At 38.6% G+C, this 19,360-nt stretch overlaps 1 protein-coding gene across 1 annotated transcript in view; it reads left to right on the plus strand.

Moving 5' to 3' along the window:
* The window catches only part of ENKUR (enkurin, TRPC channel interacting protein), a 137,374-nt gene that overhangs the window by 15,187 nt on the left and 102,827 nt on the right, over window positions 1-19,360 (plus strand). Inside the window, exon 2 of the mRNA XM_044089835.1 lies at window positions 11,598-11,743. Within this exon, the coding sequence (XP_043945770.1) occupies window positions 11,598-11,743 (146 nt within the window). The remainder of the gene's footprint in view (window positions 1-11,597; window positions 11,744-19,360) is intronic.

Below are 19,360 nucleotides of genomic sequence, written 5' to 3' on the forward strand. Positions count from 1 at the left end.
AGTATTTCTTCCCATATCTCCTTTAGTAAATGAACTGGGTATCCCTTCTGTGAAGACATAAAAATACTTTTATCAGTCTCATTTTTAAAAACATAACCATCAGATATTATTCTGGCTAGCCTAACAATCTGGCCTTTAACTAGGTTTCTCTTTTGCCCCATTGGATGGCAGCTGTTCCCTCTGGTAGAGCTTTTGAGTATGTGCTTTTAACTCCCAGTGGATGTGGCTTTGAGCCTTTAGAAAAATGAAGTTATCACCTTACAGTTCAAACAAATTTTCATATCTCTGGAACCATAAGTTTTACTAGAAAAGTGTAAATGGCAAACTACTCAGGATAAAATAATCTTTACATTAGTGGCATTCCTTCAATTCAATGCTTTATACTGGATTTTATAAGGCAAAATACAGGCAGTGAATATTAATTTTACAATGTTGTATACACAGCTTATAGTATCTCAGTACCCATTCAAGTAAGATACATACTGCCAGCATGATTTTCTTCATACAGCTGTGAGCTTTCATATGAGGCTATGCAGTTCTGTCTGTATTACATGAATGTTGAGATATCTAGAGAAACATGAAAATGATTACAATACAAATAAACACTATACTAATAATATTCAATATCTCTTTAGCTGCATTGGACAGAGATCAAATATCAGTACAATTGAGTTTGCCATCATGTGTGCTTTAAGATGAAATCTTCTGATACCTTGTATGTAGCATGTTTTTTGGAATTATTAATGCAAACATGAACAAGCAATATTTAACGCCTAAAAGCATCAGTAGAAGGTAACTGCAGAAATGCCTGGAGGCACACTCGGCTATAATGAAATAATGAGATTGCTAAACTAAATATGTAAAAGAAAAATGTGAAACCAGTATCAATACATGATATAGTATAACCTCACTAGAAGGAGCACAATTAGATGTGGATTCTGCATTTGATGCAAATTTATATAAGAGAGCAACTTTTATATTAAATAATTGTGATTATGTTTTAAGCTCATCCAGCTTTTTGTATTTGACTCTAGGGGTGATTGATTTTGCCTTTTGTGTTCCATACCATTCTTATTATGTTGAGAAAACAGAACATTCTGAAATAAAAAGAATATATGAACATTACCATGATATAATGAAACATAGTGAGAGTGTTTGTCATATAAATGCTTTTATTGCTATTTTAGAATAGGTTCCATTATGTCCTGGGGATATGGAAGTTAAACTTTAGTATAGGGAACTTTAGCAGAATCCATCCAGGTTTAAATGAAAATATTTCCATTACTAGCATTCTGAAGCTGCACACTGCTAAATTATGTTTCAAGTATTTAGTATTTCCTATATAACACATTGTTTTACGCAAATGTTTTATCTGTATCATATGACTTCACATGCCTTCAGATGGTGTGTTTGATAGGTATACATTTTCTAATAATTTCTAACAATTTTTATAAGTTTTGTCAGTCCCACCAATATTTTATCATACTCAAAGCTGCCTCTTTGATTACTTAGTAGATAAATCATGTGACACATGAAATACTTAAATACTGTAAATTTTTGGGGAGGTAGTTCTGAAGTCTGATTTTTGTAGGATGAAAGCACACAACTCTTGAATAAACTTTTTTGAGTTATATTTGTGTCCATTCTATGGTCACTGGTCTGTGGGCAGGTTTGAGGCCTTTGTTTAAACTTCTTGGTTATCACCTCTTCAAACAGATCTGTTCACGTCTACTTACAACTGTATTTAAGCTTCACATTTGCAAGTAGCTGCACACCACTCAACAGGGTTCAGAGGTGCCCTGTATAGACACAAATGCCTTGAAAGATAATTTTCACCTAGATATCTGTTGGTGCACTGTCCAAAGCTTCCCTGCTGCATTGCAGGAAACTCAGTTGTGCACTGAAAAACATTGACATAGTTTTCACCTCTAGCCTTTAATAGAATAAGCCCCTTTGGTAATCCTAGAGCAAAACCTGGTCAAACTAGCTCACTCTTCAATAGTAGATACAGTAAAATTCTGCCATAATGGAAGGTCAGTTTCCAACCATTTCTCCAGCTAGCCTGATTAACATGAGTATCCTGAGGCAATGTAGTAATTGCCTCATGTATACTGACAACTACATACTCCTAAAACAAACAAACAAATACAATATTTGAGAGACATAATTACACTATGAATTTGGAATCAATTCTCTCACATAACAACAAACCAGACATTAAACAGGTTGTCAGCACACACACACACACACACACACACACACACACACACACACACACACACACACACACACACACACACACACACACACACACACGCACGCACGCACACACACACATCTTTCACACAAAACAAGGTCACAATACACAAACCCACACATGCAGAAGTACTCAATAGAAGCCTACCAAAAGATCAGAGACCTCACAAGTGTAAACCACTTGCACACACTGCAAAGAAAACAGAATCCACTACACAAAACAACACACACACCAGTGTCTCAGCAAATAAGCCAGTAATGCGAAACACCTCAAAACCAAATGTCCGGGTCATAGTTGACTCTATAGTGAGACACACAGATGTACCCCTCAGCAGGCTGGACAAGGAGAAGGTTATGGTCAACCTCCTGTGAGGTGTCAGGATCCATCAGATTACACACACACTCAAGTCACTCAACAACAAATACCATTATCACTCTGTCATAGTACATGTTGGAGTGAATGACTTGAGACATACCTCTCTCGACTATATGAAGAGAGACATGACTGAGCTCTCAGATTGTATGTCTCAGGGAGGTATGTCCCTAGCCCTAAGCAGCATTCTACTTTCACCCAGGATGATGCCAAAATACAGACAAAAAATGATTAACTTCAACAATTGGCTTAACTTCTGGTGTCAATCCAAGGGGATCCAGTATCTGTTAGCCTGGAAAGACGTGGTTGACAGGCCATGCTGCTTTGCCAGTGATAGTCTTCACCTGTCTCCTCAAGATTTTCGGATTCTGGCAAAGGCACTTGCCTCCCCCATAGCGCATTTTTTAGGCTATGTCAAAACAACAAAATGTCTGACAAAAAGAATCCACTCAAAGCAAACTCAAGGGTATACTGCTTAATGCTAGGAGCACTGCGCACCCTGGAAGCACTCCTCACCTTGGAAGATGCTGACACCTGTTCAGTCACTGAGACATGGTTCAACACCACAGAGTGCACCCTGGCCATGCAAGGCTACAATGCCTTTCACACGTTCAGACCCCAAAATGATTGTGGAAGAAGTAAGGTGGAGGTACATCCATCTTTATAAAAGCTAAATACATCTCAAGACTAGAACAACAGTATGACTCTCTTTAGCTACTCCAGGTCCAAATACCCTACCACATCATTGCTAGCTACAGGTTCCCCCACCATGACCTGAAAGAAGCACACCGCCTACCTGGACTTACTAGAGTCACTCACTATACAGCCAAACACTATGTTCTTGGGAGATTTTAATTATTCTTTCATTGATTGGGTGACATACACAAGCACAAACATGCTCGCCTTGAGGTTCTTGGACTTTGTCCATACAAATGCCCTGGAACAGTGATTCTGCACCCCCACAAGGGGTTCAGATGTCCTAGACTTAGTACTCACCAATGTGGGGGGGTCACTGCACTACTCCCTGTGTGTTGCCCTCCCTGGTAACGTCAGACCATAAATCTGTCTTGTTCAAAGTAACAATCAGACCTGACACCCCCTCAGGATAAAAAAAAAACTGAAAAATTTCTCTAAAGCAAACTACAGCCTATTAGGCAATGGTATAAAAAGTTTCAAGCCCCCCCCCCCCCACTAACACAGCCAGCAGTGATTCCTGTGCAGAGGAGTACACAAATGCCCTGTATAACCACCTAAACAACTGTATAGACTCGGCTATGCCTGACAAGATCAAAACCAGGTCCTCCCGAAAAAACAGACCACCCTGGTGAACCTCAAGTATTAATAGGTTATATAACAAAAGGAAGAAACTAATGTCTAAAAACAAGAGGGAACTTACTCCATAGAAGAATACCCTCCACAGCTTGAACAAGCAAATCAGATATCTTGGAAAATCCTCTAAAGCTAGTTGCAAAGCTAAATTAGCATCCTTAGCTAATGATAATCATAAGGCATTATTTAACTATGTCCAAAATCTAAAAGGGAATGCCCAGCTATGTGCGAACTTATAGAGGATGGTACATCTCATGCTGAACCTGAGGAAATTACCAACCTGCTAGCTGACAGATTTGGTGCAAACTTCACCCCCTGACCCCACCAGCCATACTCCAAAGCATACCCGACACCAGTCCTCTACCTAGTATCTCCAAAGAGCAGGCCATATCCACACTCTCCAAGGCCAAAAACATGACCTCTGTGGGACCTGATAACATCCCAAGCTACTTACTAAACTATCTAAAGCAAGACATAGTGGAACCACTTGGCACTCTTTTTAACCTCAGAGTGAGCACTGGCTTTGTTCCAGCAGAGTGGAGAACAGCAACAGTAATCTCCTTGCACAAAGTGGGGTCCATCATCTGACTCTGGGAACTATAGACCCATAAGCCTAACCACCCTTATCTGCAAGACCAAGGAAATAATCATCATGGATCTTATCAACAAGGACATAGGCAACCTTCAGACTCTTAACCTGATCCAGTTTGGTTTTGTTAAGAGTAGATCATGCTTATTGAACCTGGTGGATTTCTTTGAGAATGTCACAAAAGCTCTGGATGAAGGCAAAATAGTGCATACTGCCTATACTGACTTAGCCAAGGCTTTTGATTCAATCCCCTACTCAAGTATCATTGAGAAACTCTCCCATCTGGGGATTAACCCATACCTCACTAGATGGGTAGCCAACTGGCTTACTGACAGGATTCATACTGTCAAAGTTGGGGATTACACCTCTACCAGTAGACCAGTTACCAATGGCTTCCTCAAAGATTGGACCTTCTCACACAAGACAGGGGTTGTTTGAAATACCCCAGCTTGAACAGTTTTATTTGACTGCCTGGATGACGGAATGCGAATACCTTTTCAATACTTTGTTATGTTGTCCCATCTCGCCTTCATTTTGCTGGTTAGGTTCGGAACCAAGCATCGGTTCCGACTCAGCCTTATACTAAAGCTCAACATTTCTTTACTGGCTCAAGGTGCACTCTATCCCATGAAGCCTAATGGCAGATACCCAGATCTAGTTTCCTGCTTGAAGCTTCGGGATCCCTCTCTGCTGGCTCAGGCTGAGTAAAACTTGTTATTACTTAGTTAGACTTGTTTGTTTGTCTTTTCGGCTTTTCTTGGTTAGGGGTCACCACAGCGGAACTCTGGATCGCTAATGATTGGCAGTAGATTTTTATAGTGCTGAGTTGCCAGCCTGACGCCCAACCTTCAGTGAAGGCACACCCATTCACGCATGTCTTTCGGAGGCCACACGACCGCGGAGAGGACATGCAGACTCCACACAGAAGGCACTCCAGCTGAGAATCGAACAGGAGAACCTCTTGCTGTGAGGCAACAACGCTACCGCTGTACCACCGCAGCTTATTACTTAGACTGTTTTTTCAAAAATGTTTTCTTCCAAAAGTTATTTAAACCTATTGAAAGTTGCTTAAAGTCCTTTTTAGTGTTGTTTGCTATACCTATCTACTATGTTTATTGTATTGTGGTTTTGTTCTTTGTGACCATCATTTGTTTTCTCTGCTACTAGGCCTGTGTTCTTTTCTAGTGCTTCCCCTTTCATTTTAAGTTAGAGGATTGGGGAGCTGTTTGCCTTGTTTCATTCCCTATAGCCCGCTTAGTTAGAGGGCTTCTCCCCGTTTTTGTTGTTGTTTGTTTCAGAGCATCGTTTAAGTTAGAGGCATTTCTCAGGTTGAGGAATTTATCCTTTTTCAATCAGAACTCTCCTCAAACCTGTGCTCAAGGTTCTTGGTTTAATGGCAGCAGCAATAACCTTGGTTCCCTTGGCCCATTTACACATGAGAATACTACAGTGGCTTCTCTTCACTCAATGGTCCATGCAGGAGTTGCCCATATCACACAAAATTTTGATAACCAACACATGCAAAAAGGATCTTCATTGGTGGATTCAGTCTACACAGGTGACATTAGGCAGACTATTTTTTCTCCCCCAACCAATAGCGACTGTGACCACGGATGCTTCCCAGATAGGGTGGGGGGGGGGGGCATTATCTGGGACAGACTGTCCAAGGGACTTGGCAGGATCATGAATACCATCTGCACATCAATGTCCTGGAGATGAGAGTGGTGCTCATGGCGTTGCAGGCATTCCAAAACTCTCTTCCTTCAGGTACAATTGCAGTTCAGTCAGACAACATGTCTGTGGTATGGTACATCAACAAACAAGGTGGAACCAGATCCTACCCCTTATGTCAAGAGGACCATAGAGTTTGGCAATGGGCAGTCTCTTCTCAACGCTTTCTCACTGTGATGCATATTCCGGGGAAATCCAACGTGATAGCGGACAAGCTAATCAGGGCAATCTTAATACCACTCGAGTGGTCCCTGAAAAAGGAAATTGCAAACAAAATTTTTCGCAAATGGGGCCAGCCTTGCTGCGACCTTTTTGCCATGTCCATCAATGCCAAATGCAGCAGCTTTTTTACCCCAATCCCCCCACTGGGGTGCACTTGTCCACAATTGGCCCCCGGGACTTCTCTATGCTTTTCCACCTTTTCCCCTTATACTGAAGGTAATCCAGAAAGCAAAATTGTTGAGTCATAAGATAATTCTGATTGCTCCTTACTGACCTTGTCAGATATAGTTCCCCTTCCTATGGCCTTATCTACAGGAGGATCCTTGGATCCAGGACCTAGTGCCGGTTCTCTTGACTCATCATTCCAGGTCTCTCCATCCCTCCATCCAAACTCTCCATCTCACAGCTTGGTTACTCCACTTCCAGTCATAGCCAGTCCTCCAGAATTATCCCCAGCAGTGAGACATATTTTAGTGTCTGCGCAAAAAAGCTCTACAAGAAAAGTTTATGCAAGTAAGTGGAAGAGATTTTCTTTTTGGGTGAACCAACTGGACCCTCTCACAGCTCCCATTTCATCCATCCTGGAACTCCTGATGGAAATTTTTAATCAAGGGGTGGCAGCTGCTACTGTTTGAGTTCAGCTGGCTGCTATTTCTAATTTTCACGTAGGTATCAAGGGTTCAAATATTATGTCTCACAAATTGTGTACAACTTTTTTGAGGGGCACATTCATCCTAAGGCCTCCTATAAAAGAACCTCCATCACCATGGGATCTAAATTTGGTATTAGCATCCTTGATATTGCCTCCCTTTGAGCCAGCTTCTTCTTGTCCCTTAAAGTTCTTATCTTGGAAGACTATTTTTCTAGTATCCATCACTTCAGCTAGAAGAGTTTCTGAATTACAAGCTCTGTCTATTCGTCCTCCTTACTTAGTCTTCCACAAAGACAGAGTCACCCTCGGAACAAATCCCTCCTTTTTACCTAAGGTGTGTTCTGAAGCCAATTTAAATCAATCCATTGAGGTACCAGTATTTTTCCCAAATTATGGCAACAAGGCAGAATATAAACTCCATCAGCTGGACGTACATAGACAGTTACATTTTTATTTGCATAGAACAAAGGATTTCAGGAAATCTGACCAACTATTTGTATCCTTTGCGGAAAAAAGAAAAGGAGTCCCAGTTTCTAAAATTACATTGTCCAAATGGCTTACAAATGCAATCACTTATGCTTATAGCTCTCAACATAAACACCTTCCAAGTAAAATTCGAGCACACTCTACTAGAGCTGTGTCTACCTCCATTGCTTTTCAAGCCAGACCACCTTTGGATTTAATTTGTGCTGCAGCCACATGGATTAATCCTCATACCTTTATTATTCATTACCAGGTAGATGTGACATCCCAGAGCAGGGCTTCCTTTGGTTCCACTGTTCTGAAGAGTTTATTCCCTTGAGCCACCCAAGAAAGCAGGTGCTGAGGACACTGTCCCAACCAGCAAAATGAAGGTGAGATGGGACAACATAACATAAAGAAGTTATGTACTCATCATAATGTTCTATGTTTGTTGTCCAGTATCTCACCTTTGTTCTTGCGTCCCTCCCTCCTTCCCCCTTCCTGGATGATTTGGAGGAGTCTTTTGGCCCAATATCTTGTTCCCCTCTCTTGTTCTGGGGCCCTTTAAGATTTGTACCTTTTGTTGTACATATGTGTATATAGTTCTGTATATTTATGTGTGTAATTTTTTTCTAAATTACACAAATCTCATGGCAGTCTAGTGTTATTAGCTGACCAAATGAGATCTGGGTATCTGCTGCTAGGCTTCATGGGATAGAGTGCAGCCTCAAGCCAGTAAAGAACTGTTTAGTATAAGGCCGAGTCGGAACTGATGCTCAGTTCCGAACCCAACCAGCAGAATGAAGGTGAGATACTGGACAACAAACATGAAACGTTATGGTGATTACATAACTTCTTTTTTTTTCTGAGGACACACAGCAGGTGTTAAAGGAGGCTAAGAAACCTGCTACTAGGAAATCACATATTAATAACTGGAAAAAGATTTTCTAGTTGGTGCCTTAGTAACAGCCAGGACCATTTTTAAGGCCAGGTTGCCACTGGTTCTACAATATTTGTTTGAGTTACTGTCCTCTGACATTTCTTACTCCTCTTTCAAGGGTCATCTGTGACCATATCTGTATGTCTACCTATGGATCCCCCTTTTCTTTTTGCTTTCAAGTTAAGAAATTTTGAAAGGAGTTGTTATTCATATGCATCTAGGAAGCAGATGGCTCCTCCTTGATCTTTATTTATTTATTTGGGGGTTTTTTTTTGGAAAAATGTACACTTTCTCCATTTGAACCAGCTCATCAGGCTGATTTGAGGTTCTTAACATGGAAAACAATGTTGCTTATTGCTCTGAGCTCTGTAAGATGAATATCTGAGTTACAAGCTCTTATGATGAGTCATCCTTATCTCATCTTTCATAAAGCTAAGATATCCTTAAGAACAGATCCTTTTATGCCAGAAGTAGCCAAAGAGTTTACCTTGAGTCAGACTCTCTATCTCTCTATCTTCTTTCCAGAACCTAAAATGACAGAGGGAGCATTGTACATACTGTGGATATCCACAGACAATTCAGTTATGACCTTGATAGAACTAACACCTTCAGGAATTCTGATCAATTGTTCATTTCCAATGATGATAAAAGAAAAGGGCAACTAGTATTACAACAGACTGCTTCCAAGTGGTTGTATCATGCTATTACGTTTTGTTATTCCCACCATAACAAGCCATTTCCAAGCAGTGTTAAGGCCTATTCCACCAGGGCCTTGAATTCATCTATTTCCAAAAAGCCATGGAAGAAGCCAAGTATTGTAGAGGCAGCAACTTGATCCTCTGTAAATACTTTCAGAAAGCATTGCAAACTAAACTCCTTTACCAGGTCAATAATAGATTTTTGCTAATGCCATTTAGCTTAGGCTACTGCAAGAGTAAGATCATAGTACAGTTGTGTAATTAAACTTACTGTAAAAGTAGATGTGCAAATAAATCACTGTTGCAGTAGCCTTTCCCCTCATTCACCCTCTGTTTTATAACAATTTTTTTTCCCGGGTGAGAATTTTTACCCTTTTGTTACTTGCATAAAACCTATTTTCAGAGCTGTAGCCACCATTTCCTATGGCAAGAAAGCTCTGAAGGGTTTGGTAGCCAATCCACTGATTTCTCTCCAACTCTGTTCAAGCCATCAGCAGTTAGAGAGTGTGGGTGGTGTCCTAAAATTTTGGGTGCTGGGTGGCTGTCATATCTTTGTCAGGCTATAACCTATACAGCTTAGGCTAGTGCAGCAGTGATCTATGTGAGCATCTAATATTATAGTAAGTTTACTTATAGAACTGTATTCTATGGGCTGCATTCTATGGGCAATTCTGTAAGTAATGTCTAAAAATTATTTTGCCCATTTTAACTAATTGGATGTTCTATATGGTTGAAACATTTTGTGGAATTTTGCTTTGAAATTTTCAGGGTAGTCATTTTAGGGATATGCCTGTCAAATTGTAGTGTTCCCTTGCACAGTTCTATTTGTATATTTCATTTAATAATTATTTTTCCAAATCATATTTTGGATCCAAGTTACACAAATACAGTGTAATAGTACAGGTGGTAGTCCATAGATGGTGTTTTGAAAATATGAGATCAACATGTTAAACTGGTAGACCACCTATGGTAGTTTGTGACAGTAGCATTAAAAAATACATTTTTTATTTTTCTGTTTTTTACCAGCTTTGTTACAGTTGTAGTGGTGAAAGTCTTTATCTGTTGACTTTCTTATTTTTTTTTCTTTTTTGATTTTTTTTTCTTTGTTAAAGATAAATCTGCATTTACCTTCAATATTTCTTCCATTGCTTGTAGAAGTTAATACTGTGGGAAAAATTGCTACTATTTAGATTTTAAAAGCTGTAAGGAGGATGCAATCTGTGGTTGAAAGTGAGGTCTATGTGGCCTGCACAAATTTCCTCCTATCCATAAAACACATTTGATGCACAGGTGAGTTACAATCTGATTGGTCAGTGTTCTTTAAGGAATACACACACACAAGCACATATATATATGGATCTACTTCTAAAGCTCAAAGTTTCAAAACTTCAAAAGGCTGAGACCAGAAGATCAAAGTTTTGAAACTTCAAAAACTAAATAAAAAAAAGTAAAAACTATTTTTTTTACATTTTTGCCGGGAGGGAAGCTACGAGCACACACACACACGCACACACGCACACACACACACACACACGCACACATGCACACACACACACACACACACACACACACACACACACACACACACACATGCACACACGCACACGCACACACGCACACACACACACACACACACACACACACACACACACACACACACACACACACACACACACACACACACACACACACACAAGCACTTTTTATGGGTTTACATGTCCTCTTCTGAATGTGCATTGTCTTCTTCCTTAGTGCCATGCCAACATTCTTAGTCTTCTAGCAAGTTTATATGTTTTATAAACTGCTGTATTAGTTATTTATTCATTCATTTACAATTTTCCTTGTCAGAATGTACATCTTATAATGTTTATTATCGCATTTACTGGGGTTAGTAGAGATATTATTTTGCTCTGTGCAGTTAACATGACTGATTTGGAAAAGGACTTTGAATGCAAACATTCTATACAGAACAATGTGAGTGAGGGTGTTCCATAGCCCAGTGTGGAAGTACTGACTTCATTAGAATTCTGGAGCGGAAATCTTGATTGACATGTATGTATCTAGATGATCTGAGGATCTTCTGTTGGGATGGATACCTCACATAAGGCATACTTCATAAAGACTGGTGATGTGCAACTCTAATTCTTTCCTAGTTAGGTATAAAGTTGTTGTTGTGTAGTGCCATTTCATCTGTTGTATAATGTCATGTTTCTTTGTAACTGGTATGATCAAATGCATCTTTTTGTAATACAAATGTTTTGAAAAGAATCACTGCTGTTTTTTACATTATACCTGAAAATTCTATTATGATTTTTGCTAATAGCAGTTCATCTTCATTTTTTTAGGTATACGTCAGTGTTTAAAGAAACTATTAAAAAAGAAGCACAACAAAAAATAGCTGACCATAAAACTATGGGACCTGCTAAAACGGATGTTCTATCCCCTGATGGATATTTGCTTAAACATTCAAAAGAGAGCAAACTTCCTGAAAGTAAGCCATTTGTAAAATCATTCATTGTAGTTTTAAGTGTTGTGGTTGGGAGCCACATGTTGCTTGTGGAGAAGAATACAAAAGTGCTGATGGTATACATTGTAGCTTATAGTATCATAGCACTTACAAATGTGCCACTAGTATGGTTGCATGCAAGCTTTTTTTAACTGTTCTGCATGCAAGATATTTCCTGATTATTTAAAAATATGCTAGTATGACATGAACAAATCTAATAAATTTTTTGCAAATATGACAAACATTCCCATATTGTACTACACTGGATGATATCAGAATGTTTACATAAGTTTGACTGCATTTTAAGCTTTGAGTAACTGGACGTTGTACTAGATGTAGCTCAAGGGACTACAGGAATTGTTAGCCAACTGTAATCTGGTTCTAAGTGAAGATACTTTTCCTGGATGTTGTGGAGGAAAATAGAAAAGAAAAGAAATCTGAGAAATCTTCTTTTCTGGAATCAAAGAAACCAAAAAGTGATTTTGAATATTCTAATTGTCATCCTGTAGATAATTAAGCTCAACATCCTGTATTTTTTATGTTGTTCAAGTAGCTGTAATGTGAAGGAAACAATTTGAAAATAAGTTTTACAGATGATAAGATTTGTATATCATGGAGGTCTGAAAAGAGTTATGCAGAGTGCATAATACAACAAGCTGTTGAATGAAGAACAGTATTTGTTGTCTGCTTAACATAGTTCAGACAGTGGAGCCAACAATGTTATATACACACACATATATAAATATACATATAAATAATGTGGATCAAATTACTATTTCTGGGACTATACCTAGAATTGGTCATTCCAAATTCAGAAACAAAGTAAGAATGCAAATTTTACTCTGAAAATAAGGAATGCTTTGCATTATATGCTGCTAGGATTTCAATGTTGGATGTCATATTATTGTAATATATTTACTTAATGCTGAACTGAGGCTTGAGGTTAAGTGTGCTCTTGATAACAAGCAAAAATATACTTTTCATAATGTTTGTAACCTTAAAGATTTGCTATACTGCACTAAAATATTTTTGACCATTAACTAAGCATCTCTTTTATAAGTGTCTTGTGTAGATGTTTGTTTACAATATGAGATGCTCAAAAATCCAGGGTGAGGGAAACATTTGAAAGCACCTGCAATAAATATAACGGTGAGGTTAAAGATTTTATATATACCATTCTAAATGATTGTCTCAAAGAAGCAATGTGTCAGATACATACAGTGTCTCTAATAGAAATTATGACTATTAGATAATGAATATTATCATGAAAATAGACTAGTTATATGTATAGTTCATGTTTTATGATATAGTAAGAGGAAATGGAGAGTACTTCACATATCAATGTGATTTACATAGATTTCCATAGAGCCTTGGACCATGTACTTCATCAAAGGTTACTAGAGAAGACAATCAAGTTAGGTCCATCTTACTAGTAGGTAAAATGGATTTATCAAGCGGTTAACAATCAGGACTTGGCAGGTTGAACTTGATAACCATATGGTTGACCTCATGGACAGTGGTCAAAGTATCTTCCAGGATCAGTTCTTGGCTCCTGTATAACTCATTTACATATGATATACCTTGCAAGTGCTCGAAATAGCTTTTATTGCTTATAAGCAGATGATCTGAAAACTTGGAAAATTACCACTTCACTAAAATATTGTAAAAACTTGCATTGTTACCTAGATAACTTAAATACATGGAAGACATTGAAGACTGGCTTAAACTAAACCCATCAAAATTTTCAGTGCTATAGCGAATTTCGTAGCCAAGCTACAAAAACAAATACGCAAGGCAAAAAAAATATATATATATATATATATATATATATATATATATATATATATATATATATATGTGTATATATATATATATATATATATATATGAAATTAACTTTGTGACAATAACAGCATTCAAAAAATAGTAAATCACACCAACAACTCTTGTAGTACTTTAGCGCTTTCGTCTTATTTATTATCAAGACTTCTTCGGAAAGACATGTTTCATAACTATGAGCAACCATTTTCACTTCCTTTAAATACATTAGTTCTAGCAGGCCATTTAAATTAACAACAGTTCCTTTTCAATAGTAAAGTGTGAACAGGCAGGGTGCTTTGTGCATTTTCATTAACATTACAATCGCAGTTACATAAGATAAATTGGTCAGACAGTAATAGCCTTGTGGTGCCGTGTGCATACTAATAGTTATCGTGTGCAAAAAGGGATTATGTGCAAAAAAGGGGTTGTGTGCAAAAGCAAGGGAAAAAAAATTAAAAATATGGGGGAACGTGAAGGATGAGAGTCATGCTGTGATAATTCTAATACAAACACTTAACTTATGAGTCCCTGCCTCCAAAGGTAAGTAAAGAAGGGCACAGAGAAAGGTGGAGGAGTCAGGTAGAGAGTCCTACTATGCTTGGGTATCAGTGTGTGTGTAGATAAATGTGTGGGTATGCCATCTGATGGGGGAGTGGGAGGAATGCTGTGTGGACTTGAGGGGGGGCTGTTAGGGGGCCGCCCATGACAAGGAGTGTGGAGCACATGAATAATAGAGTGTCCCAGAAGACTGTCAGTGCGGATGGTACCGCCCGTGTGCTGGTTCGGATGGTATCACCCCTTGAATGGCTGCATGAAAAGTGAGACCAGGGGGGGTTGTTGCTGGGGTCAGCGGAGGCTAGCCTGGTGACTGGGAGCTTGTGTGTAGGGGGTTGAGGGGGAGGCAAAAGTCAGAGAGAGAGAGGAAACATTATATTCACTTGCACAGTTGTAAATCCATAAATACATTAAATCCACTTGCACAATTCTTCAAACACTCTTGCACAGTTCTTCAAACCCTATCACATTTCAATCTCTATACCATTTAAGTGCACATTTAATGTTCAGTGTCTCGTTGAGACCTGGACAGACATCAGCTCTCAGTTCTATCTGCCATTTTAATTCTCAGACTTGCAGGAATTTGTCCATGTCCCCTACAAATTCTGTTATTTTTTTCCAGTGCTATGAATTTGAATCCTGTGAAGTTTGGGCAAATAGCACTGTGTTTAGCCAAGGCATTCAAACTGTCCTGTTTGTGTATTGCTGCAGTGTGTTCTTTAATACGGCTACTCAGCTTTCTGTTTGTTTTGCCGATATAGAAATTCCCGCAGTGTTCACAGAAAGTACAGTAGACTACATTTTTTGCATTGCTGTCATAGTGGTCATGTAGACTGACAGTTCTGTTGCAGTGCGGGAAGGTGACGTTGTTGTCTTTTCGTATGTGTACACAGGCGACACACTTGCCGCAGTCAGACATTCCAGGTTCTGTCGATACTTTGCTCTGTGGGGATGGGCTTTTATTCCTCTCGAACACACCACCAAAATAAGAGGTTCGTTTGAAACAGAAGTTCAGGGATGTCCCAAGTAACATTGTCAGACCTTTTTCTCCTTCCAATATGTCCCAATTGTTGGTGAGGACCCCTCTGATTCCAAACATATCTGTGGAAATTGGAAGGGGGAAACTTCACACCCAGTCCTTTTTGTTTGGTCCGTTCTGTGCCCTTGCTGTGAATCCCTTTTCCAGGATTGGTGGGTACCTGGAGTGTCTGTGCTGTATGATCTCTTGGAACAGGTTGTCCACTAAATACTCTGGGTATTTTCTTTCTAAGAACAAGTTTCTGAGGTAAAAACCTTCCTTGATGAAAACCTCGTCCCTAAAAATGAGTCTGGATAACCGGATGAATTGTCCTTTTACAATATTCTTTTTCATGAAATGGGGATGCTGGCTGCTGAACTCTAGATAGTTATTCCAGAAAGTGGGCTTGCGGTAGATGTTGGAGTCAAACTGTCCACTTTCCGGGTCTATAGTGAGGTGGATATCCAGGAATTGAGTGATGGTTCCGATATGTCCTACCGTGAGGGTCAGGAAGTCCAGACTCTGGAAAAGGGTTTCCAGAAAATTGCTCAGAGAAAGTCTGTCCCCCTTCCAAACAAAAAAGACGTCATCAGTATAACGCCTGTACATTATGGTGTTGTTGAACCCAGGCAGTGATTCAACCTTATCCATTTCCCAGGCTACCCATGGCTACCCCTTTCTGTTGTTGTTCAGTTGTTTTATTTTAAATATTTTTTTTTCCTTGCTTTTGCACACAATCCCTTTTTTGCACACAATCCCTTTTTGCACACGATAACTATTAGTATGAACATGGCACCACAAGGCTATTACTGTCTGACCAATTTATCTTATGTAACTGCGATTGTAATGTTAATGAAAATGAACACAGCACCCTGCCTGTTCACACTTTACTATTGGAAAGGAACTGTTGTTAATTTAAATGGCCTGCTAGAACTAATGTATTTAAAGGAAGTGAAAATGGTTGCTCATAGTTATGAAACATGTCTTTCTGAAGAAGTCTTGATAATAAATAAGACGAAAGCGCTAAAGTACTACAAGAGTTGTTGGTGTGATTTACTATTTTTTGAATGCTGTTATTGTCACAAAGTTAATTTCTTAGTTAAAATTTCTTCTCTTCATTCAATTTTTTTTGAATGCAGTTAATTATATATATATATATATATATATATATATATATATATATATATATATATATATATATAGTTATCTACAGCTTAATCACAAAAATTCTGGTCCTTAATATAGTTTCTACTTAATCCTGGCTCAAAAAAGACCCATGCCCTTTACAAAACTGTTTTCTCCTTGAAATAGCTATGATATTTAATACCTAAGCTGCTCTCACCAATAGCACACCACCGTCTTGTACTCACTCCATCAACATATTTTCCTCTCCAACACCCTCCAAACCAATGTAAAGCAGGGGTCCAGTCAGTCTTTGGTCATATACACTAACACGTTTAGCCTAAAACCTGTACCAATATTCTCTATAAAAAATACTTCTACTCAAACTTAAACTATGCCTCAGAGCTGCAAACAGTCTTCTGCACTTGCCATATATTACTCAGTAAATATCTTAATCAACATATCCATGCAGAAATCTTATGTATCATCCAACTGGAAAAAATTCTATATCATTCCACTCCATAATTAGGGAAACTCAACAGAAGTCTCTAATTTCTGAGCTATTGCTATCCTGTCTCCCGTCTCAAAAATTTTTGGAAAATCTGTCCATAAGCAACTTCTTTACCACCTCCTCACAGAGCAGCTCCTAACCAGTACTCAACATGGATTCTACCCAATTCATAGTATAAATACTGCACTGTTATCCTTCATGGATAATATAAACAAAAACAGGGAATCTGGCAAACTTATCTCTTTCCTATTTCTAGATCTTAACAAAGCCTTCAGTACCATCTCACAAGGTAAACTCCTACAACAAATTATCCATCTTGGCTTATCCCCTCACCTTAATACATTGGTTTAAAAACGGATCTATGTCAATTCTTCAAATGCTTAAAATGACGAACGTTACATGGTCGAGACCAAATGTTTGAAATTTCAGGTGTTCGAAGATTGACTTTTAACAGCGCCGTACAATGCAGAACGGGAGAATTTCCCTTTTCTGCATTGAAGTGCGGTCTCGGAGTTGGTATATTTAAATAGGGGGGTGTGGGGCTGCACGGGGGCTTGTCCCCCTGCTCATACTGTTAAGGTGTGTTTTTTGTTTATTATTTTATTTTATTTTTTTTTATTTTATATTCGAACATCCAAATGTCGAACATTTGGTCTCGACCATATAACGTTCGACATTTTGGATATTCAAATATTTAACATAGACCCTTAAAAACCACCTGTCTGACAGACAACAGTCAAATGGCAAAATACCATCACCCCTTATCGCTTTGTAAACACTGGTGTACCACAAGATTTAATTCTTGGTGCCCTTCTATTTAATATTTCCGTTATTGACCTTCACAACTCTGCTAGGCAAAGATCGCTTATAGAATATTCTGATGATTCAACCTTTGTATATTCAGGCAATCTACAAAACATACAAAAAGTCTTCACCTTTGTCAAAAACTGCTTCACAATACCCATCTATTGCTTAAGCCTAAAAAAACAAATCTACTTGTATACCTCCCAAAGTACAGCAAAAATATAAATCCAGCTTTAATATCTTCTCACTAAACAATACAGAAATATTTGTATCCCAAACAAAGCTGCTTGGAGTGACAATTGACTAACTTAAATATGAGCTCCACGTGCAAAATAAGGGCAAAAATAAATCATAAAATACTAAACATATTATACAGATACAAACATTCTCTTACTAACTCCACAAAAACCACTCTAACAGCAACTTACCTCCTTCTTTATTTTTTATATAGTGACCCTATCCTTACCAACATGCAAGCGTCTTTTAAAGCCAGACTCAGATTCTCCTATAACAAAGTAGCTAAATTTGCAGCCAGTAAACATTACACATATCACTGAAAAGCCCCCATAATCTTGAAATGGCTTAAACTACCCCAGCACCTTGATTTTGTACCACTAGCTATGACCCACAATATCATACATAAACTCCTGGACTGCCCAGCATTAAACTCCATTTTACCAATAATCTAAATAGGCCCCTTCATTCACATAACAAGCACCTCTTCAACATTTATTAACCTCAAAAATCAGTTGGAAACAACCTCTAATCTCACTCATACACAAACAAAATGGAATTCTCTTCCACATGCTATTAGATTAATAAGCAATCATCCTTACTTTAAATACCTTCTAAAAGACCATTTATCAAAATACAGAAGCATACATTTTCCCCATACTTGACAAAGGCCTACCGATCCTTGTCAGAAGTAGAGAGGGATTAGAATTAACAAAATGTTTTTCAGCAGTTGGACTCACTAAAGCAATAGCTGCTGAGTCGAGTCTGAGATTGGTGTATAAAAACTTAAATGACTGAGAAATTTTAAATAGTCTGTTTTTAGGGGTAGCAGGCTGACTGTCAGGGAAATTGCAGGCTGTGATAACAATACCATGCAAAAAGACAAAACTGATGAAAAGGTAAAGGTTCTGAAAATTCCAGTTATAACAAACATAATATTTTCTGAGAGACTGAGAAACCTTAATATTTTCCCACTGAAAACATTGATTCATCTTGGAAATAGTCTCAGAGAAAGAGAATTAGATAACACACTTTCCTCAGAATTTGAATCAGAAACCTGAAGAGAAAAAATGCATCTGTCCCTTCATGTTCCCCTACAGATTCAACCTCTTGATCCTCTTTAGGGAAAGAGGAACCCCTTTTTCTCTTACCAGAAACAACTTTATAAGATGGGTCAAGAGCCTGTACATTACCCTGAGCCAAGCTAATAAATTACTAATGTCCAGAGTAACTGATACAAGAAAACACAAATGTTTAGTTTCTGTCTCTTTCTGACAGGAATTTATAAAGAAACAGACCCAGTATTGCCAGCAATAACTTCCCCAGGGATGGGCACAACATTCTGGCTAAGCAGGGAAACTTTCTCTGCCCCTTTGACTAACAACAGTGGCTTTCCCTAAGGGGACATCAACAGTTGCAAAAGATGTGCCTACCCCACCTGGTCCATGGTGCCTGTAGGGACCTCAGCAGAGAGATCAGAAGAAAAAGATGAGTAGCCTGAGGAATCAGCTCTGGCCACAGCATAGTCACTCACCTGC

The sequence above is a fragment of the Protopterus annectens genome, chromosome 12.part0 (genome assembly GCF_019279795.1).
Source record: "Protopterus annectens isolate FY-2018-M chromosome 12.part0, PAN1.0, whole genome shotgun sequence".
Taxonomy (NCBI): Eukaryota; Metazoa; Chordata; order Ceratodontiformes; family Protopteridae; genus Protopterus; species Protopterus annectens.